The 23,053-nt window shown below is 56.6% G+C and overlaps 1 protein-coding gene across 1 annotated transcript; it reads left to right on the top strand.

Moving 5' to 3' along the window:
• The first annotated feature begins 649 nt into the window (after positions 1-649).
• Positions 650-19,961, top strand: UCK2 (uridine-cytidine kinase 2). Its single transcript, XM_063406629.1, has 7 exons — positions 650-900; positions 10,453-10,612; positions 11,635-11,731; positions 12,531-12,673; positions 16,721-16,818; positions 18,646-18,694; positions 19,573-19,961. Exons 1-7 carry the CDS (start codon positions 802-804, stop codon positions 19,710-19,712), a joined length of 786 nt encoding a protein of 261 aa, XP_063262699.1. The 5' UTR covers positions 650-801; the 3' UTR covers positions 19,713-19,961.
• Positions 19,962-23,053: the final 3,092 nt, after the last annotated feature.

The raw sequence follows: 23,053 nt of genomic DNA, 5'->3' as shown, positions 1-23,053 counted from the left end.
CACCCTCTGGGTGGAGAAATTTTTCCTAAATAGCCAATGTACCCACCCAAACCTTGGAATAAGCTGAGGGTATTTCCTCTTGTCCCATCTCTTGTTACATGGGGGAAAAAGGCCAACTTTCACCAGGCCACAACCTCCTTTCAGGTGTAATGAAGCTCCCCTGAGCCTCCTTTTCTCCAGGCTGAGCCCCCCAGCCTCATGGTCCAGACCCTTTCCCAGCTCTGTCCTCTTCCTTGCACACGCTCCAGCCCCTCAATGTCTTTCTTGTCGTGAGGGGCCCAAAACTGAATCCAGTTTTCAAGATGTGGCCTCACCAGCGACGGGGACGGTCACTGCCCTGGTCCTGCTGGCCACACTATCAGGATCACACTATTGCTGACCCAAGCCAGGATGCCCTTGGCCTCCTTGGCCAGCGTGGGGGATAAATAATGGAGGTTCTGCGGGGGCCCACGGCGGTGCGGTCCCAGCGCTGTGTGGGATGGAGCGGAGCGGCCGGAGAGGCGAAGGGAGAGGCGAAGGGAGCTGCTGCGGGGGCAGCGCGGGGTCCCGCCCGGCGCGGCCGCAGCGTCTTTGTCCGCGGGCAGCGGGCGGGAGGGCGGCGGCGCGGTGCGGGCCCATGCGGCCGCAGTGCCGCCCGCCGGCGGGCTGGGCCGGAGCATGTGCAGCTGCGGCAGCACCTGGCAAGGAGCCGCAGCGCCGGGGATGTGAACCAGGCGGGGAGGAAGGCCCTTGACTCATCAGATAAATCCAGCCCCGCACGGCGAGCGAAGGCGGAGGAGGCGCGGCGGCGAGCCGGGGAGGATGGCGGGGGACAGCGAGCAGCGGCTGGAGGAGCAGGGGCAGCCCAGCGGCGGCGAGCCCTTCCTCATCGGGGTCAGCGGCGGCACGGCCAGCGGCAAGGTGCGGGCGGCGGAGCCCCGCCGGGGCCGGGGCAGCTCCGCGGGGCGGCCCCGCACGCCGGGCGCGGCGGCCACATGGCAGCGCGGCGGGTCCGAGCGGCCGCCCCGCCACGTGCGCTGCTCCGCGGCCCGGCCGCGGCTCGGGGCGGGCGCCGGGGATGCGGATGGGGCCGGGGCTGCGGGTGGAGCCGGGCGGGCTCGCCGGCTGCCCGGGGAACGATGAGCCGGCGGAGGGAGCGCGGCCGCCGAGGCCTCTGCCCGGGCGGCGGACGGAGCCCCGCGGACACGTGGAGGGGGGTGCGGGGTGGCTGTGGGATTTACTCGCTCCTTTTCTCCGGCCGGGAGCCTGTGTCCCTCTGTGTCACCGGGGAGAGGGGGACAGCGGGCAGAGCTGGGGGCCGCGCGGAACAAGGGTGGCCCCCGCTCGGCCGGGGCAGAGGCGGCATCTCCCCTTCAGAATCTTTCCTGTGGCTGTGGTCAGCGCTCCCCCCGTTCCCCTTCACCTGCACCGACCCCAGGGGCTGCCCTGGGGTTGCAAAGCACCCCGGGGGCGATGCAATTTTTTAATTCCCCCTCCTCCCCCGCCCCCAATGGTGTCGGTCGTGCATGGGGGTGCCCTTCTGTGCCCAACTTTCGGGTAGCGGGAGCGGGAATTCTGCAGCAAATGCTGACTCACAGCGGCAGAACGACCTCCTGGCTGCCGTGCCGGGAGGGGCTGGCCCTTGGCAGCGGCAGGTGGGAGCGGAGCGGGCCGAGGGCTGCGGGGACGGGGCAGCCGCCCGCCGGGGCAATGCGGGTGTTCCCCAGGCTGCTACACCCAAACTGCAGCGCAGGGCAGCCTGGCGGCTTCGCAGCCTTTTATTTTCGTGGTTTCATACAATGTGTCTCTCTGAATTTGTTTAACCTCGCTAGGTCACTTTCTTTCTTAATAGGAAAAGAAAATTGCTTCCTTTTTTTCCTTCTTATTTAAGAGTAATAAAAGCAGCTCCACAGCTCATCAGCTCCTATGCAGGGCAGCACGTTATGCCTGGGTTTTGGAAAGGATGAATAGATTTGGAAGTAGCTATACCTGTGAAATATTTCTTGCTGAGGAAACTGAATGTGGGATGGCACAGGAGAAGGATGAGCCTTAGATCTCTGGGTTGATCCGTGTTTGGAGGGAGATTCCTCTTTCTCTTGAAGGGATAACCCAACTGCTGCACCTCAGCCCGGTGTTTTAAGCACGTGTCTCTGAGTGCCTTATTGATTCTTGGACTGCTGTTGCTGCTGCAAGGGAGAAAAATCCAGCTATAACAGGGGAGGGAGGATGCAATCTCCTCCGGTGGGAACCAAAGCTGGATTGTTCTTGCAGTACAGCTCCTGGTGACTCAAACACGCTGGGTTTGTCTGTTCTCTGATGCGTGGGTCTGCCTCTCTGTAGTTGTCCCAATAACATCGTGTCTGGCGCTGCTGAACTGTTATGTCTCTGAACACTGTGTCTCAGGCCCACAAGGTAAAAGCAGCGATTACAGTACAATGCACCACAGTGGTGCTCAACTTCAAAGTGAAAATGCTCAAGAGCAGCAGGCTGCCTTAGGAAAAAAATAGGGAAATGTCCTTTCTAGCAAGGGAGATGTACTAACTGGCTTTTCCTGTCTCTCAGCTTTGATTTCCCCCCCTCCAGTGACTGCTGAAAACCTCTGTGTGGTGTTGCCCATGGAAGGGAATCCAGCAGATCGCTGCAAGAAATATGCTGGCAAAAACCCCCAAACAACAGGAAAAAGGGACCTGGGACTTGTCCCCACAGCCCCTCAGATTCACCTTTGGTGGGGCTGCAAGGCAGGGATGTGGGGGCTGTCCCCCACCTGTGTCCCTCACCTGTGTGGTGACAGTGCCCTGTGCCCGGCAGTGCTGGGCGCTGCAGCGCGCTGCAGGAGCGGTGGGGCTGATGTGGTTTGTTTAGCTAAGGGCTTGCCTGCAGCCACAATCCAGCCCAGGGGCTGCCGTGCTGATGTGCTGGCTCTGGGTGAAAAGTGAGTGCTAGCAGGAAAGCGAAGCAGGCACCTTTCCCACTGGGAAAGCGACACATCCATCCGAGTCGCCCTGGCACCAATTGGGGGTTGTTGTCGCAACACACCCCTTTGGCAGCACACTAGCCCAAAGATAACCGAGGGAAATTGCCTTCCAAGGCCCCCTGCAGCTCCTCCCACTGCTGCTTTTGGGTCTGACATGGGGAGAATGGGCTCCACAGTCCCCTCCATCCCTCTTGGTGTAGCAGCACGGTCAGGCTGTGGAAGGATGGGATTGGGTTTTGTAGCTTGCCATGACTTATGTGGTGTGGTGCCCTGGGGAGGCTGGTGTTGGAAGTGGCCAGCCTTCCCAAAGAGCTGGGGATTGTTTGGCTGGTGTTCCTTAAATCTGTGAGAGCTCAAGTTCAAAGGCTGAGTACCCTTCCCTAGTGAGCAAAAGAGGCTTGAGCAACTTTGTCTGCTCAAATAGGGGTAGAACCTTGAGAGCTTTCCTGGGGTTTGGCTCTGGAATGAAAGCTGGGCTGTATTGGGAGCAAAACTGGGGAGCTGCAGAGCTCCTGGCAGTCTGGGATGCCACAGCATCTGTGAGGGCAGTGCAAGTTGCACAGTGGCTGTTTTGGGACAGGCTCTTCACAAAAAAAAAAGAGCTGTCCCCTGAAATCCAAGCACGGTGCAGTCTGGACAAAGCGTGCTGCGCATTCCTGGGGTGGGAGATGGCTTGGCATTAAGACCCCCATCCTGTGTCAAACGTGAAGAGGACTGCAACTGCCTCATTCCCTCAGAGAGATTCCCAAGGCTGGTTGTCTCATTTTCTTTCACCCTCTCTGTTCTCAAGTGTTCTGCTAGAGTTCTTGTTTCCCTCTTACATCCGTGGCCTTTGTGCTAACAGCTTCTTCCCTTGCTCCTGCAAGAGATCCCTGACTACCGAGGACTCTGCAGCATACGAGGCAGGCAGCCAGGCTGCGGGCTGGAGGAAAGTTCAGCAAACTGCCTGCTGAGATGAGCTGGGAGCTGTTGGGATACCTCCTTGAGCTCTTTCTGTGTCCTCACTTCAGCTTAGCTGCTGGGACCTGGCAGCTCTGCCTGGAGCAGCTTGCTCCCAGCAGCAGCGGTGGCATCTGGTGCTGGGGTGGCTGCAGGGGTGGGGAGAGCTCTTAGAGCTCAGGCTGAAGCATTAATTGTTGTCCCCACGTGAGGTGAGGTGCTGATTGCTGCCTTCCAACAGAAGCTTGTAAGAAAACAGATTTGTAAAGGGCTGCTTGCTTTGGTTGGCTGCTCATCGCTCAAATTATAGTGAGGGCTGAGTATGGGTGCCACTGCAGCCCTGTAGTTACATCATTTGGGTCTTGAGTTAGCACATCGAGTTCCCAATGTCTGTTTGAACATGTAGCCTCAGAGTTTCCAGCCTGCAGAGCACCAAGATTGCAGCCCGTGTTCAGCCAGGTGTGCTCCTCACTTCCTCCACTGGGCACTTTGAGCACTGGGAAGGCTGGCTGAGGCTGGAAGAGGAGCCAGCCAGGGGGCTGGCATTGCCCACCGGGGTGGGACAGCCAGCGCTGGCCCCAGGGAAGGAGTGGTGTGAGCTGTGTGGGGCAGTTCCATCTCTGCCTCTGTTGTGACAGCTCAGTCCTCTGCCACAGCAAGGGCTGAGGTCCCCACAGCAGCCTGGGGGTCACTGCCACAATGTCACCACTTGGATGGCAGTCAAAGAAGCCCAGGGGAGATCCGGGAATGACTTCCCCATGGGAGGGGGACTAGCAGGAATTGCAGCAGCCCTGTGCCGGTTCAGCACCATTTCCTGGTGACGTTCGTTTGTGGCTGGCAGGAGCCCTGCATCACAAGGTCTGACTAGTTAAACACTGGTGTCAACGTGTGCTAGAGACTCATCAAACTTTCTAGTAGAACGTTGTTCTGTGCCAGCCCTGATCAGACTGATCCACAGGACGTTTTGATGGGTCAGCCCTTTCCTGTTACTGATGGAATACGTGCTCATTATGGAGCCTGCTTACCACAGTCCCGTGGGCTCAGCCAGCTCTGGGCTATGGAGTTTGCAGCAGGGGCTCGTGAAAAATATCCTGTGCCTAAAACCAGAGGATTGGGAGGGATTGTGTCAGAGGGTTTGTTTTCCTCCCTGCATGTAATCTGTGTTTGGAGCCTCTGTGTGTGCCTGTTTATGCTCCAGCCCGGGATTGCTGATCACATGCACAGTGTCCCAGGGTGAGTGAATAGAAACCTGCCTATCCCACTCCTGCTCTGGTTGGCCTGTGGCTCACAAAGGGAAAGGCAGGATGGTGAACCTGCCTGGGGGTGCTCTGGGTGGAGGCCCAGGCTTTTGGTTCAAGAATAGCAAGTTTCCAGTCCTAGTGCTGCCACATGTATGTGCTCCCATTAGGGCTGGAGAGGATGGTGTGGGTCATGAACTGGCTGTCTGCAGTCACAGGCATTTGATAGATGCTCTGGGACCCTTCCCAGTTTGCTGTCTGTTCTGTGTGTCATCCCAGTCCAAGCACTTCCTGGTACTTTATAATTACCATAACCTTCAGGAAGAGACCAACATCTGTAACTCCTGTGCTGCTGGAGATAAGGGCAATATGCTGTAGAGGACAGCAGAGGAATTGTACAAATAATTCCAGTGGTTCTTTGTTTGATCTGAGGGAAAACCCTGTCAGAGCACGAAACTGGGGACTGTTTTATCCACAGAGGTGTGATGAGGACACCCCAACCAGGCTGCTGCAGACGCAGAGCCATCGCTAGCTCCTGCCAAGCCAGCTCACAATCAGATCCTACAGGAAGGGCGTTATGGCAGTGCAGTCCCTGGAGATAACCTCTGCGCTCCTCTCCCTGCTGGGATGTGACTGCTGCAGTCTGTCCTTGCTCCTGGTTGTGCTGTGGGCCAAGGGCATTGCTCTGTTGGTGAAGACTCCTCCATGAGCAGCAGCTTGGCTCAGGGCGAGCAGCCTGCAGTGGTGGCAGGAGGCTGTGCCTCTCTTTCTACGCTTTTGTCACAATCCTCTTCCTCCTCCTGAGGGATCTGGCAGCTTCAGTGTTTCTTTAGGGCTGGAATCACTTGATCTGGCTAAGTCACTTCTGCTGGGTGTCTCATCTAGAGTCCCTGGGAAAACGGGAGGTCCTCCCTGCAGCTGGCATGGGATCTTGAACATCCCTCTGCAGTGCTGGGTTCCTTGGGGATGGGCAGACTGCTCTCAGTGTGTGGGTTTTAGCATATCCACCTGCACAAGGCTCAGGAGTTCCTGCTAGCCCAGCACAGGCCTGGAGGCAGCAGCTGTGTCCAGGCCCCTTCTCGTGATGGTTCCTGGTGGGTGACTGTGGCACTGTCCATCAGCTTTCTCCTTAATACCTGTCGGAAGTTGTAATTCACTGTCTGAATTGGAAGTCATAATTCACTGATCAGAGCTACCCAAGAGGGATTGCTGGATAATCTGCATAATAATGTCAGGGAATTAGTCAAGTCCTGAAGAATATTTGAGCAGCTGGCTATAGGCCACGAGTGAATGTGAATTAAATATGTAATTAATATATTCCAAATAAATGTCAGGGGTGCGCCTCCAAACACCCATCTGTTGAGTTTCTTCCCCTGTGTACCATCTCCTTTTGGGAAAATATGTTGGATTTCTTCCCCAGGTGCCCTCTGCATCTTCCCTTTGCAGCAGAATAAAGCTGTACTTCTTCCTTGAACACTGGCTGTCTGTGTGCTTGGTTCAGGGGAGGAGTCCTGCAAGGGGAGCTGCAGCTGCTTCTGCTCAGGAATAACCTCTTGGAGCTCTCACAGGGCTGATACCTTCCTCCCCACGAGCTGGGAGGTGTGGGTTGGTTTGCACAGCTTTCCCAGGGAGCAGCTCGAGCACAAAGCCTGGGGGAGTGCAGCTCCGGGGGTTTGCTCCGACCTGGAGCTGAGTTCCCCTGGCTGCAGCGTGTGGGAAATCATGAGTGATGGCAGGAGCCAGCTCCCTCCCTGACTGCTTGGAAAGTCCTGCCTCAGTTCCCCTGGCCACCATGGGAAAGGTCTGCTTGGCAACCACGGAGGCTCAGAGGCTGCTGGGTCCTGGTTATATTTAGTTTTAACCAAGTTCTGGAGGAGGGGAAGGCTTGTGCTCGAGAAAGCATCCTGTTGCTGGGAGTTGGCTGCGGCTGAATCACCATCAGCGTTGGCTTTGGCTTGTGGCAAGGTCTGTGTGCGTGAGGTGGGTATGGGGAAGGGGCTGAGCAGAGACAAGGAGCTCTGGCAAAGCTCTCCCCTTCCTCCAGATGAGTTGTGTCATGTAAAGCATAGCTAGAGAGGGGCTTCAAACCTTCCAGCTTGTGTGCTGGGATCAAGTCACCTTTTTCAAGTCACCCTCTGCACTCCTGGGCTTCTTGCAGAAGAACCAATTGTCCTCTTCCCTGGGAGAAGCCGTTGGGAATTGGCAAAAGAAGGAATCTGAGCCCAGGCTGCCCCTTCAAGTGGGTGCTAAGTGCACGTTGTCAGCATGTGTCCCCTGCATCCAGACTGCTGCAGCTGGCACAGGACTTTGGAGTCATGCTCTCTCCTTGCTCTTGCTGGGCATCTGTGGGGCTCACCAAAACCTGGCTCTGCTAATTTCCAGTTATTAATGGATCTCTTCACAGCCACACATGTATGCTGTGCTGCTTTGGGAGAAAGGATTTAAGCAGGGAATATGTAATTTATTTGAGGGGACACTTCCTGAGGCTGGGAGTTTCTGTTCCCGTTGTGTAGGGGAGTTTCCAAGCTGTGTGTTTCTGGTTTTTCTTCCTCCTTAACAGTGGGTGTTTATCAGCCAAGGGGAAAAACTACATGTCCAGCTGTGGGAGTTATTCAGACTGGCATCAGGGACTGCCCCTCATGAGACATTGTTGTTCCATCACAAATGATAGAAAAGGAAAAACCTTCTCTTGGACTTCACTGCCCTACTAAGACAAGCTGAACACAGCCCTGGAATGCACTAAGGCAAGCTGAACATGCCCTGGCCCACACCTGCAGGACCAAGGTGACAAGTGTGCCTCTTCCCAGAGCCAGGAGATGACATCCCTGCTCACCCAGGCAGTGTGGGATGCTGAAACTGAGCTCGGTTCTGGGAGCAGGATGTCCTTGTGGTTGTCCTTCTCCACCACTTCTGCCAACTCTCCAGAGCCCACCAGGGAAAAGGGAAGGGTCTGCTGTGTCTGCCAGGCTGCTTTTTCCAAGAGGCGCCATCCACCCCAGAGCCTGGATGGCAAATGCAGCTGGGATAAAATCTGTTCCTGGTCTGGATACCTGGAGGGAGGACGTGTCCCTGTCTCCAGCTGCTTTGGGGTACTTTCTCCTTGGGCTTTTCTCACTATCAGGTGTCTTAAATCGTGAGGTATGGAGCTAGAGTGGGATTTTCAGAGCTGGTGGAGGCTCTTCTCCACCTTCTGGAATCTGTAGACCAGAGATTAGTGTGCATAAGGCAGAAGGAAGACTGGCACCATTTGTCTCAAATGATTTTATTGCCAATACACATGCTGAGGTCCAAGAGGAGAGAGTGAATGCAAATCTGTGTGTTGCTTTCACTGATTCAAAGGAAGGAAGTCCTGCTCCTTCCCCTGGGCTGGGGAAAGCAGTTTCTGGTGCAGATCCACACGGAACCTGTGGATCTGTCTGTGTGGCTGTGCTGAAAGGTGGTTTATTCCTGATGGCAAAGGGCCTGGGAAGTTTGGTGTCCTCGGCAGCTGCAGCCAAGGCTGAACCCTGCTGTGCTGTGTCCCGCTGCTGCACGGGCAAGCAGTGCTGTCTGGGGGAGTGAGTGGGCAGGAAAAGTGCAAGAGAGGCACTGAACACACCCTGGGTTTGCAAAACCTATAGGATACAGCTGGGTAAGCAGTAGGGCTGAGGCAGGCCAGGGAAGGGTTTGGGGAGTGGGAAAACAGAGGAAAGGGAGAGCGGGCTCTGATTTGTGTGCGGAAGGGCAAATGGCTGGCACGGACTTGCAGGGCTTTGTTCTGGGTGAGAGCAGCTTGCTGCAGGGCAGGGCTGCCAGCGTGGCTTGGGAAGCATGACCTGCCTGCTGGGGAAGGCAGGAGGAGAAGGTGGGATGCTCATCCCTGACCCCAAACCCAAACTGGTGCCCAGGGCTGCCCGGACTGCTGTGGGTCAGCTGGAGCCAGTTCTCTCCACAGCAGAGCTGTGTGTGAGCCTCTCCAGCCAGGCTGGGGATGACTCACAGCCCAGTGGTCACAGCCAAGTCAGGTCAGCCTGGCCTGGAGGGAAGAGATGGTCTCTGGAGACACGAATGCTGTCAAATCTTCCAGCTTCTCAGGCAAACAGCCTTGCCCTCTGCCTGCCGGGGTGACCTCCTCTGCCAGGCATGCGTTCCCCTCCCTGTTCCCTCTCACCAGTGCTGTCTTCAGCTCTGCAGCTGGAGGTTGCCAGCCAGGTATGGAGCAGATGGTTGAGCCATCTGGGAGGTGGCAGCATGGAAAGAGCCACTGGCAGGCTGAGGTAGGCAGGTTGGGGCAAGCACGCTGCTCTTTGCAAGGCACAGGGCTCTGCAGAGCACTTGCGGTGACTGGGGCCAGGAGCAGCCAGGGTGGGCATCGGCAGCCAGGGTGATTCCCTGAGTGGGAGCAGCTCCCTTTGGCACCAGGAACAGCTGCTGTGGATGCCATGGGGCAGGAGCAGAGTGCTCCCCAGCCAGTCTGGCCTTGGCTCTCGCTGCCTGCCAGGCAGTGATGCAGCCACCACCAGTGCATTTCACAGTGGCCAAGGACTCCCGTGACTGAGGAGAAGGGACTGCAGCAGGCTGTGGGATTTGTCCCCCAAGCCGTGCTCCGGGTCATGGCGCAGGCGGTGCCTGCCCTGGTGCCAGCAGGGCCGGTGCCAGGCACCCTGTCCCAGCCTGCTCCGTGTGGAGTGCGAGGTGCCCGCTCCCCGTGCCAGCAGCGCTGGGCAGCCAGGGCCACGTGGCTCCTCAGCCGCTGACTCCGCAGTGCCCTGAGCCTCGCTGTGCCAGCAGGCACCAGGACGTGCTGGCTCCTCCCAGCCCTGGCAGCTGTGGCAGAGATCCCTGATGAAGTCCCACGGCTCTCTTCCTCGTGTCTTCCCATCCTGGGCTTTGTTTGCTCTCCCTCTGAGGAGTCTCAGAGGTTTCTGGACTGGAGCAGAGCTGGGGGAGCCAAGACTGCTTTCTCAGGGAGGAGGCTCAGCCCTGGTGCCCCAAGGGGAGCTCCTTGGCAGGCTGGAGTGCCTGGGGCCCCTGGGCATGTGGCTGAACCCAGGCAGGAGCTGACTGTTTTTCTGCTGCCACTTGTGCCCAGAATAGGAACTGTGGGCAGGCTATAGGGGCGGAGGAGGGGGTGGCAGGCAGCAAACTTGGTGCTGCTCTCACACTAAGGAGTACCATGGTGATGCCTCTGGAGCACTTTTCCCTCAGTGGCTGGGGAAAAACACAAACTCTTGGCTGGAGGTGCAGCAGCAAGGAGGCAGGGATGTCACCTGGGGACATCCTCCCTGTGCCACTTAGGTGTAACTTGCTGCTGATGTGCCTCCTTTGCTCTTCCTTTCCCAGTCGTCAGTGTGCTCCAAGATCGTCCAGCTGCTGGGCCAGAACGAGGTGGACTATCGCCAGAAGCAGGTGGTGATCGTGAGCCAGGACAGCTTCTACCGGGTCCTCACCTCGGAGCAGAAATCCAAAGCACTCAAAGGCCAGTTCAACTTTGACCACCCAGGTGAATGGAGAACAGCGCTGGGGCTCTGCCATGCATTGTGGGGACAGGGCTGCAGTGGGAGCCCCAGCTGCAGCAGCCAAGAGCCTGCAGGGACACTGGGGCTCTGGATCCTCATGGGTGCCTTGGTTAAGCTCTTGTGGAGCTGGGTGCATCGCTGGCAGCGTGGCTGGAACCACCTGTGTGTCCCCCCCACCCATCTCTCTTGGGAAGAAAATGGGGTGGAGTGTCTGAGATGAGAAAGAGCAGGTTATAAACCCTCAAACTCCTTAAGACCCTCCTCTTTCTGCAAAAACATCCCCCAGTTTGAACAAGGTTTTCATAGAACTATAGAATTATCGAATAGTTTGGGTTAGAAGGGACCTTAAAGGTCATCCTGCTCCAATACCCTTCACCTAGAGCAGGCTGCAAAGGAACAGAGTGGTTTTTGGTGCAGCTGAGTCAGGCCCAGACAGATCTGGCCTGGCAGAGTCCCTGGAGCCAGCAGCTCCATGTCCCTCCTTCAAGGAGGGATGCAGCTGTGCAGCTGCTCTGCAAACCCTTCCACTGAGGGCCCTGCCCTGTTACGGCAACAGGGGCTCTTTGAGCCATCTCCGGGCTCGGTGGGGAAATTCCAGAGCTGCTGTCCCTTCGTCCCCACGAGGACAATGGCCAGAGGCAGCGAGCACTGAGCAAACAGAGGCCTGTCTGTCTGGCAGCTCAGTGCTGGAACACTGCTCCAGTCTCTGCAAGGGCTGGAGCCCTGAAGATGCCTTCCTGCGCCTGGGCTGTCAGCACTGCTGCACAAGGACAGTATTGATCTCTGCAGGCCGCATCCCAGGCTGCTGCAGAGCCACAGAGCCCCGTGGCTCTGGCAGAGCTGGGCTTTGCCTCATCCCTGGGGAGGTGCAGGGCTTTCCTCCCAAGTCTGTGTGTCTGTCTGTCCCCAGCACAAGTGCCAAGGACTCTGGCTTGGGCCAAGCTCAGCATCTGGCGGGTGGGAGAGGTTGCAAAGCTGCCTCGGGTAACGTTTCCTCTCTCCTCAGATGCCTTTGACAACGAGCTGATCGTGAAAACGCTCAAAGAGATCACAGAAGGGAAGACGGTCCAGATTCCCGTCTATGACTTTGTCTCCCACTCCAGGTCTAACAGCTGCTCCTGCCGTGCCTGCGCTAACGCCCCGCGGCGCCGCACGAGCCCTGCCCTCCCCAAACTCCTGCCCTCTGCCTGGGTGCCTCACCTGCCAGCACTAAGCCTCCAGCCTAACTCCTGCAGCCCCGGGTTACAGCATCCCAGGCAGATATGGGCACGGGCTGAGGGTCTGGAAAGCTGTGTAGCCATCCAGCAATATCCAGGCATCAGAGCCAGGGGGTTATGACCTCCCTTCTCTTTCCCCCATCCACGCCTGCTCTCCCCATAAACTCAGTGTTTGCAGCTTTAACTCTAGCCTCAAACACTCTGCCAGTGCCAGGAAAGGAGGAGGACAACAGTTCTCGCTGCTGTAACACTCCCCTTGCATGTGTTCAGCTTGTTTTTGTGTGCCCTGTTGGTGTGGATGGCGTGGCTCTGCTCATTCCCCACAAAAGCGCTGTGCTGTCAGGGAAGTGCTGCCTGCTTCCCAGGGAAGCAGAGCTGGCCGTGCAGGCTCCCCTGCTTAGGCATTCCTGGGCTTTCTGGCTTGGCACATAACCCTTGTGAGCAGCAGCTGGCCCAGGCAGGGGGAGAGGGGCTGGTGTGCTTCCTGCTTTGCTGTTTATCCTTCCAGGAAGCGTACGTATGCCTTGGATTCCCTCCACGGCGGTGGGGTAGGTCTGCCCTCTCCTCCTGGTGCAGCAGGGGTGTCCCAGGGTTGGAGCAGTGCTTAGGGGCACCGCTGCTCTCCCCTCACCTCTCTTTGTTCCCCACGCTGGCCTGGCAGGCTGTGACTGTGCTTCCCCTGCAGGAAGGAGGAGACGGTGACGGTGTACCCTGCCGACGTGGTGCTCTTCGAGGGCATCCTGGCCTTCTACAGCCAGGAGGTGCGGGACCTGTTCCGCATGAAGCTCTTCGTGGACACGGACGCAGACACCCGCCTGTCCCGCAGAGGTAGGGACAGAAATGCCCCTTAGCTGATCCAGACAGCTGCTCACAGAGGCGGGTGACAGTGACCAGAGCAGAACTGGAGCTGGCACAAAGCTCAAAGAGCTGGGGAGCTTTTCCTCTGCACTGTACAGTGTCACCAGGGCAGCTTGTGGCAGCGGGGAGAGCACCTTGCTCCCTGTCTCCTGGGATTCAGTGGGATTTTTGCTGCCTTGGCTGGCATCCCTCCTTTGATGAGGAGTGTGCCGTGTCCTCACACGGCCCCGTGGCACCAGCCCAGTGCCAGCAGCTGAGCAGCAGCTGCTGCCAGTCAGCAGATGCCAGCAGGGAAGGGTGCAGTGGGCAAGGCAGTTCAGTCAGGAGGCAGTGCCTGAGAGATCCACTCAGGATCTGGGCTGTGCCTGTGCTCCGAGGGTGGCATTTGGGCCATGGAGTCCCCTGTGGGTGGTGCAGATGGGGAGGTTTGTGGAGCCTTTATGTGGTACCTGGCATTGGGGTGATGGTTTGGGGGCAAAGAGCCCTAGAAACCAGTGTCCCTCTGTAGGACTCCCCGTGTCCTGCTGGCTTGGCTGTGGGAGGGACACCCATGCAGGGCCTGCATGACTCGAGATCCCCTTCATTTCTAAGCACCCTCGAGGAGTGGGGTCACTGATGCAGCACCTCCTGGGTGACTAAAAAACCATCGGGGGACTCTTGGGGCAGAATTCCCTTCTGTCTGGACTATTCCTACCCGTGCCTGGTTCTGACAGGCTCTGCAGGGTGCCTGGGGATGCAGAAGATCCCTTAGAGGAGCGGTCCTTGCCAGAGCTCTGTGCTGTGACGAGGGGAGCGCGTCTCAGTGCGTCAGTCTGGGACTGTGGTGTGCATGGGACTGTTCCGCTCTGCAGTGGAGCTGGTCTTGCCTGCCCTCCTGCTGTCAGACTCATGCAGAGCCTCCTCAGCTGCTGGGATGTCATCAGCACCGATTAACATCTCCTTTTGCACAAATCCCTCTTGACCCTGCCCACTGTTCTTGCGTGACTCATCCAGGGAGGTGACAGCACAGTGGTTCCAGGGAGCTGTATTAGCAGGTCCCACTTGCAGGATCCCAAAATGTGAGCCCAAATCCCTTAAACTGTGCTGTTCACGAGCTCAGGGCCACACTCAGCCATGGGGTAGGACACTCGTGGTGTGACCCCAGCCAGCAACTCAGCCCCACGCAGCTCCCTGCTCAACCACCCCTGGTGGGAGAGAATCAGAAGGGTAAGAGTGAGAACACTTGTGGGTTGAGACAAAAACAGTTTAATAAGTAAAGCAAAAGCCACAAGGCAAGCAAAATGAGGATTTTGTCACCACTTCCCGTGGGCAGGCAGGTGTTCAGCCATCCCCAGGAAAGCGGGGCTCTGCCGTGTGTAACGGTTTTGTGGGAAGACAAACGCCATCTCTCTGAGTGTCTTGCCTTCCTCCTCCTTCCCCCAGCTTTATATCATCATGTATATGGTGAGGGACATCCTGTGGGTCAGTCAGGGTCAGCTGTCCCAGCTGTGTCCCCTCCCCCCCGTGGGGTGGGGTGAGGAGCAGCAAAGGCCTTGGATCTGTGTAAGCACTGCTCAGCAATAACAAAAACATCCCTGTGTTATCTACCCTGTTTTCAGCACACATCCAAAACACAGCCCCACACCAGCCACTGTGAAGAAAATTAACCCTATCCCAACCAAAACCAGCACATTCCCCACCCCTTATTCCAAACCACTTAAATCATGCTCAGGTCCCACATTACCCAGTCCATTCTCATTCCTCACCTTTGATATAACACACATATATCAATTTTATGTATATCTGTTATATGGAGCACCCCTGTAACAGAGCTCCTAAGTGTCCACTTGAGTTAATTTGATCCCTGACTTTGGGCTGCATCTGTCCCAGTGGCCATTCAGGACAGGAGAAGGTGGTGTGTACTGTGGAGTTTTTGGGTCACTGCTGTACTCACACTGCTTCTTGTGAGGCCTGTACTTCTCCCACCCACCAACAATCACTTGCAAAAGGGCAGCTTTTGCTGATGGAGGTGCTGCTGTCTCCTAGTTACTGCAGCTCATTGTTCTCCTGGTAGGAATCTGGCCATTTTCCTGCCATCAGCAGTTGGTAGGACCACTGTAGCATCAAATCTGTTTACTGTATGTCTGCCTGCCATTTCTGGGAAAGGAGAGCCTGTGTGGGAGGTGCCAAAGGTATAATCATGTCCCTGGAACGCAGCTGGAGGCAACTCGCAGCAAAAGTTTGGATCCTGTGTTGTGATGTGGCCCTGAGTCATCTTGCTGTCCCAGAAGTCCTAAAGGGTTGCAGCAACTGGGTTTTCAGCTGGGTAGCAGCAGGAGGTGAGGTTCCTGGAAGTGCAGCTGACAGCTCAGTTAATCAGTAGTTCAATATGTGGAACTCACGCTGTCCCCACCTCGGCACCTCTCCCCAGAAATTCTGCTAGCAGAGTGCAAGGGGCAAGGTCTGCCAGGTCCCTCAAACAGGGATCCATGGGGATCAGGGACCTAATTCTGGCTAAGCTCCCTCACTGCCCTGTGCTTGGCCAGTTTCCCTAAAAAAGAAACCAGGTCCCGTGTCACGTGCATGTTGCGGGTCCAGTTTGAGTTTGGACCCGCTGGCTTCAAAGGGGTGCTGATCTGTCCTTGGCACATTTGCCTGCCCCTGCCAGCAACCCCTTTGGACAGGGAGTGTGGTCTTAGCCTGGGCTGTGGGTTCCTGCTGCTTCGGGGCCAGGTACAAGACAGCAGGTGTTTGACTTGTGTTTGTGGGGGGCGATTGTCCTGCTGTGGTGTGCCCTGAGAATGACAGGAGAGCTTTGCCCTGTCAGGACCAGCCCCTGCACCCCAACAAATAAGGTGTAGGACCTGGGAAACAAAAGTGTTATATTTTCCCTGCCTCTTTTTCTGTGTGGTTCAAGCTGGGGCTCGCTCCTGCTCTCTGGAGAGGCTGGCTAGTGCAGCCTGGTCCCTGGAGCAGGCAGGGAGCTGGCACCCATCCTGCTGCCAGCCTTTTCTCCCATCCCTTCCCCCTGCAGGGCTGTGAAAGGCCACGCTGTGAGGCTGCTGGCAGGGCAAACAGAGCCAGGGGGCAGGGCCAGCCCAGCAGCGCCCTGGCCCCGAGAGCACACAGGCAGGGCCAGCCCAGCAGGGCACGAGGCTGGCAGGGCAGTGCCGTGCCTTGGCTCCGCCTGGGACACGAGGGAAGGCTCATTCCAAACCCAGTGCCAGGCACTCACATGCTGGGGGAAAGCCAGCAGCCCCCTGGGGACAGCCAAGAGCCGTCTGCTCAGCCACAGGGCTGCTTTGGCTCCTCTCTGTGGATTGAATTCCTGCTGAACTGGGGCACTTGCCCATGCTGAAGTGGCTTCAGACTGGAGATGGCACTGGCCCAAACAGCTCGTGCAAACAGGCTGAAAGGCCTGAGTGGCAGAACAAACAGGAGGCCAGTTTGCTCTCCTGCCCTCGGCCTTCCTCCTGAGCTGACCTGCCCCAAGCTCCTCCTGAGCCTCTGGTCCCCCAGCTTGGCTGGGGACAGCACAAGGAGCCTGGCAGAGCTGTGCAGGTGGGTGAGTTTTACTCTCCTCAGCTCTGCAGATCTGAGTTAAAGTGCTTTAAATGTGTGTGTCTGAGCCCCGCTGCTTTTCTGTTCTTTGGGCACCTCTGCCCTGGGATGACTGGGAAAATGCCCAGGCAGACAGGACAGAGAGAAAGGAGGGAGGCAAAGGCTGAGGCTGGGAGCACTCAGGACTGGGCTGGCACTGGTTACAGCTGGAAAGTGCACGCAGAGCTGGGAAGGGCCAGAGGCCAAGAAAAGCCCTTGGTCAGGTCAGGCAGCCCTTGGCTCCTAGGAAAACTTGGAAACAGGTTAAAAGCATGGAGCTGGGCTGGGATGTGCTCAGACACATGGACAGCAGCTTCCAGGAATGGAGATCTCAGGCAAAATAGCCAGGTGACTGGCCAAAGGCTGTACTTACTGAAGGGAAAGGGGGTGGAGAGGTTTGAGCCTCAGCTCCTGACCGTGCCTTACACCTTCCCTCAGTGCTACGAGACATCAGCGAGCGAGGGCGGGACCTGGAGCAGATCCTGTCGCAGTACATCACCTTTGTCAAGCCTGCCTTCGAGGAGTTCTGCCTGCCGGTGAGTCGGGGCAGGCTGGAACCCCTGGGAGGGCTGGGGCAGCAGCTCTCTGTGCCAGAGCTCAGGTCAGCCTCTGTGCCTTGCTCCTCTCTGCAGGCTCTGGCCAGGGCAGGGTGCAATGGGGACTGTTTACAGAGCCACTGCCTTCCTGGTGAGATCACCCTTCCCTTGGGGAAGGCAGCATGGCCAGGGGGATCCCTCCCTGTGCAAGGGCTGACAAACCACTGGGCAGCTTAGCTTGGCACGGAAGCTCCTTGGCTGTATTTAGCTGGGGAATGGGGGTCACTGCCCCCAGGCAGCATTTGCTGTGTCTGCCTCCTCTTTTGGGCTGTCCTGCCTGCAGTGCTGCTGGCTTCATGCTTGGGAGAGCAGGGAAGCTTCTTCCTTCTCCCCATGCAGTGGGCTGTGGTCTTGCAGGTGGCATTTGGTGAGTGGCCAGGGTGACAAGGCCTGCCTGGAGAAAGGAAGCTCCTTTGGGAGCTGATAACAGAGGCCAATCTCCCTGGCAGACAGGGACTGTGTGGGGGCATTTACTGCAGTCCTTGAGAGTTGCATGGGAATAGCACTTTTGCAGGATCAGCCGCTGTACACCTTTCCTGGCTCTCATGGAGAGGAGCCTTCATTCTCAAGGCTTTTCAAGCAGATGTGGTAGTTATATGGGGATGGTTTTTTTATTCTGGAGGAAGTGAGCCAGCAGAGTCCTGAAACCTTGGAACTGCTGGCCAGCACCACAGGCAGGAATCAAACTGTGCCTGCCACCTTAGGAGCATCCCTGTGCCTGTCTATCTGGTCAGCTCTGCCCCTTACCTTAAGAGGGACTGGTTCTGTGCTACAAGGTCTTTTCCTGGCTCTTGCACACCTCTCTTTTTCCACTCTCACTCAACTGTGGCTCTGGGGATCAATTTCAAAGCCCAGAAAGGCTTTTCCCCAGAGGCAGGCCCAGCTTGCAAGGCTCTTCTTGCACATCCTCAGCAAGATAAATCCACAGTTTTTCAAAGCAGCAGATGCTGCATCAGGCTCTTCTGATGAAGAGTCTGTAGGAGAACGAAGTGTGAATCAAGGAGGGCACAAAACTGCCTTGTTTCTATCCACAGCTATGCCATGGTCTGCTCCCACTTCCAACCTGGTGTTGGCTCAACTGTAGAGCAGCTGCAGGCTCAGCACCCACTGTAGCTGTTATTTGACTCCTAAAGCAGCTCTGGGCCAAGTGGTCCAGTGCTGAAACAGTCCAGCACATCCTGGTGATTTTTGATATGCCTGGAAGCACTTGGGGGTGTCAGGTGACACCCACACCCCAGCTGGCTTGGTGGGGCTTGGCTGTCAGCCCTAAAACCGACACGAACGGGAGGAAACTGAGACTGGCACCTGCAGGTGAAACTGGGTCAGGGCTGGTGTCCTGAATCACACCTTCTTTGCAAGTGATGTGGTGGAGAGTTCTCCCCTCTTCCCAGGCAGGTCTTGTGGCTGTGCCCAGGCACGCCAGCTCCTGCTCTTGGAGCAGGTCTGGATTGGATTCAGGGGGAACGATGTTCCCAAGAGCATCAGCTGCTGGAGTCGTGTGATTATGAGGCTTCTTAATTGCAGGTTTTCTTTAGGGTGCCTCTTACTGGCTTCTGTATGAGCTCATGAAAATGAGTCAGGGCACAAAGCACAGCCCTAGAAACACAGAGCAGAACACAAATAAGAGCATCCAAAATGTACCATCAGCAATGACATACCCCCCAGTGGGTCTGGGGAGGGCAAGGAGCTGCCCCAGGGAGCAGGGACAAAGCCCCAGCCCGGTGTCTCTCTACTTCCCCTGTAACACAGTGCTCTCTCTCCTCCCAGACCAAGAAATACGCTGATGTGATCATTCCCAGAGGAGCAGATAACGAAGGTAAGCACCCAGCCCCTGCTGCTCTGCCCTGGCAGCCAGCCTTGGCTATTGCTGTTGCACTGGAGTTAGGTTGGAGGTAGCAGGACCTGCCACAGGGGGGACTCAGGCCACTGCCACCCGAGAGAGGGCTGCTACCACAGGGGTGCCAAGATGAGTCTGCTCCCTTTGCTCCTGCTTGGAGCATTAGTGACTGGGACTTTGTGTTCCTCTAACACCTCCAGGCCCACCAGAGGTGTGGGGCTGCTGCCACACCCTCCAGCAAGGACCTGGAAGGTGGTGCTGGGTATGTGGCCATATAAACACGGCCTTTTTAGCAGTCTCAGTTCCTGGCTTGTGTGGGGGCAGCACAAGGGTACCCTCAGCCCCTCTGGAGCTTGGTGGCTGTGTCTGGTGGCACTGTTAGTTGACCCTGGGCTGACCTGCCCGGAGGTTGGCTCTGTTCACCCCACACAAAAGGCAATGTGCAGCTGGGTCAGGCAGGCTGGAATCAGCCTGGCCATCCTGGCTCCAGGAGCAGAGGGATCAGTCCCAGGGGGATGGGAAGGGATAGCAGAGGGAGGCTGGAATCAGCCTGACCATCCTGCCTCCAGGGGCAGAGGGATCAGTCCCAGGGGGATGGGAAGGGATAGCAGAGGGAGGCTGGAATCAGCCTGGCCATCCTGGCTCCAGGGGCAGAGGGATCTGTCCCAGGGGGATGGGAAGGGATACCAGAGGGAGGCTGGAATCAGCCTGACCATCCTGCCTCCAGGGCCAGAGGGATCAGTCCCCGGGGGACAGGAGGGGACAGCAGTGGGAGGGCCAGCAGGAGCACAGCCCTGCCTTGGCTCTGGCTGACCTGCAGCCATCCTGACACCGTCTCTCCCCCTTTTTGCTCACAGTGGCCATAAACCTGATAGTGCAGCACATCCAGGACATTCTGAACGGAGGACTCAGCAAGCGCCAGAGCAACGGGTACCTGAACGGCTACACTCCGCCGCGGCAGCGGCAGCCCTCAGAGTCCAGCAGCCGGCCCCACTGACCCGGGCAGGGGCGCGAGGCTCGGCCAGGCCCCTCTGTACATACTGTCCACTCGTCCCCCCCTATCTATTTAAGAAACCAGACCGAGACGAATGCCTTTAATTTTGTATGTCCGAATTGCCGAGTGAGAAGCAGCCGGCCGCTCGGGAGCCCGGACCACCCTCAGCTCCCGGCCTTGCTCCATAGCTCCTCCAGCACGGAACCGGCTATAAATCTCTATAAATATAGAATTGCTCTATTTTTGTGTAAATGCAGAATAACGGAAAGTTACTTGCCGTAAGGAATTTGCCAGGCTCGGTGTTGCTGGGAGGGGCAGTGGGAAAGGGGGTCCTGGGAGGTGTTGGTGTCAGGATCTTCACCCCAAAGGAAGGAAGAACTGTGGTGTGCATCCTGGGGAAGGGCACTGGCAGCTTGAGTGTTACACCTGTGCTGGGTTTGTCTCTTCCTACCATTGCTGTTCAGGTCCAAGCAGCCTGGTGTTGGCTGGCAGGTGCTGCACAGTGCCTCTGGCAGCTGGAGAAGGATGTGGAGTGCCTCCCCTGACTGTCTGCAGCTCTAAATCTGAGCCTTTCAACAGCATCCCATCCTGTGCCTGACACCCCTTCCTGCCAGAGGTGTGGGGCTGCTGCCACACACTCCAGTGAGGACCTGGAAGGTGGTGCTGGGTATGTGGCTGTATAAACAAGGCTTTTTTAGCAGTCTCAGTGCCTGGCTTGTGTGGGGCAGCAGTGGGTACCCTCAGCCCCTCTGGAGCTGGTGGCTGTGTCTGGTGGCACTGTTAGTTGACCCTGGGCTGACCTGCCTGGAGGTTGGCTTGCAGGTCAGAGGTGTGGCTCATTCCTCACTTGGATTGGTTTTGCTCTTCTATGGGGGATTTTGGGGTTTGTGAGGTATGGTTAAGGGACAACCAGCCTCTTCTAAAAGGAAGGGCCATAGCTGATCAAAGGCAGCTGCTGAGCTGCCTTTCTGAAGGGCTCAGAAGTGTGTGGAGGTCCCTGGGCTGCCTTGCATCCCCATGTGGGACATTCACAGGTCCTGTCTGGGTAGTGTGACACTGGGTGCCCAGCAGTTCTCTGCTCCATTTTCAGGGCATGCTCTTTCCTGTCCGGTGTCCCTTCCACTGTCCTGGGGGAGGACACTGTCCCTGCCATCTGTTGTCCCAGGGCCTGCCTAGGCAGTGCCTTCCCTTGCCCAGGGTGAGAGTTAGACTCCCCTAACCTGGTGGTGCTACAATAGCCGTATCCAGAGGGGCCTGGTGGGGCTGTACTGCAGATTCAGGGATGCCTGGAGAGGTCCCCTGCAAGGTGGGGCAGAGGCCTCGTGGAAGCCAGGGGAGGGGGGTTGGTGTGATGGTAGCCAGCAAAGACCCTTCAGCCAGTGCTGCTAAGACTGACTTGTCCTACCAAACCCAGAATTTCACAGGCATCCCACAAAGGTTGGAGCAGAGGCCCTTAGCCTTGCTCCCTGTGGCTTTTTCAGTCTTTCCAGAGCATTGGTTTTGCTCTGTGGTTAGGAGGTTAATGGACCACGCTGCATTGTTCTCCAGCCTGGTAAGAGCTGGGACAAGCTTTGGTCTTGGAGAGAACAAGAGAGGAAACACCTCCCCCCAGTGACTGCTGCTGGGGCAGACTCACTCCTTGCTCTTTGATGAGGCAGCCTTTTATCCCTCTCCCTGTCTGCCAGCACGTCAGCTTTGCCACATCCAAGGGCTGGCACCGCCTGATTCTGTGTAGGTAAGAGAGACCAAAGCCCTGCAGAACTGCTGAGGCTTCTCAGGGCTCATGCAGAAGACAAGACAAAATACTGGCCTCCTCTCCCAGGTGAATAAAGACAGAATAAATGGATGCTGGTGTTGTCTCCTGTTTGGTGCTGATTGCAGTCCCAGGATAGAAACAGACCCAACCTTGGCCAACCTTGTCTGAGTTCTGCAAGCCTAAGCCAGACCTGGAGCAAAGCTGCTGGCACAGATCAGTCCTTTGGGGAAGAAGGAGGCAGCAGCTCTGGCTTTTGGCTGGCCCCCACACTGTAAGGCCCAAAAAACTCACCTGACAAGGCTTTGATGGTTGTTGATGTGCTCTGTTGATGCACAGGAGAAATACTGGCAAGATACTCTCCAGAGGTCAAAACAACCAAAAAGACCTTACTGGCAAATTTAGAAAATCAAAGAACTTTGGCAAAAGGTTTAGAGCAGCACACACTCAATATAAAACACTTATTTTGGAGCATTGAATTGGCCCATTCAACTCCACAAACTTGAAGCCCATTCCGCTTAAAATTATTAATGAATTTTAAGAAGAGGGAATTAGAGGAAGAAGAAAGCAGGAAAAGATAGAGAAAAGACACATACTGCTACCCCCTCCTGGGTTCCAGAGATGTTTCATCTGATAAAAACTCCAAGAGAAGACCTGTGCTCACCTCGAGTTCAGCTTTAGCTGCTCCTTAGCCTTCCTGGGCCCTTGCCCCAGGTGGGTTTCCAGTCAATTGGAAACTCAGGAGCTTGGTTAGGGCTCCAGGGGCAGGTTTGGAACATTGCCTGTGTCATGCCAGGGATTGGCAGCACTGCAGGGCTGGGATACAGCCTCTAGGGATGGGGGGTGTGCAGAGCAGGGCATTACCTCACCAGGGCACCCCAGAATGTCTCAAGACATCAATCTCACACTCAGCAAGTGGTGTGAGCAAGCACATGTGGCTTGGGTTGCTGTTGACCCCTCTGCTCTCAGAACAGCAAAGGTGGGCAGGTTCAGCCCTTCCCAGCAGGTACCTTGAATAAATGCCAGTCATCAAAAGACCTCACAGGCAGGGTGGCATTAGCACCAGTGGGGTGCCAGGCAAGGAGGGACTGCTTTTAGCAAAGGGATAAATCACTTTGTGGCAAAACACTTGATGTCAGCATGGATGCAAAAAGGGGAAGTCAGGCTTAAACGACCTGAGAACCCTCTGAAGAAATTACTGGCTAGGTGGGTGAGGGAAGAGCAGGGCATGTTGTCTACCTTGGCTTGAGTCAGGCATTTGATAGGATCTCCTCTAATGTCCTTGATTGTATTGATGTACAGGCTGGATAAACCCAAGGTAGATGGAAAACTGGCTGACAGGCTGGTCCCAGAGTGTGGTGATCAGAGTGGTGTCAGGTCTGGTGGAAGAATTGTGTGACTGGGTCCAGCCCATGTGACATCTTCACTGAAGAGCTGCATGATGGAGAAACGGGCTGACACACACAAAAAGGTTTTGATGTTCAGCAAAGGGAATTGCAGTCCTGCACTTGGGGAAGAATGATCCCACGTGCCAGTACATGCTGGGACATCTGGGATGCACAGAGGAGGCTGTGAGGGTCCTGGTTGTCCA

This window comes from Prinia subflava, chromosome 10, assembly GCF_021018805.1.
Source record: "Prinia subflava isolate CZ2003 ecotype Zambia chromosome 10, Cam_Psub_1.2, whole genome shotgun sequence".
NCBI classification, from domain to species: domain Eukaryota; kingdom Metazoa; phylum Chordata; class Aves; order Passeriformes; family Cisticolidae; genus Prinia; species Prinia subflava.
The sequence above is the reverse complement of the archived record's forward strand: the minus strand, read 5'-3'. Positions and strand labels throughout refer to the sequence as shown.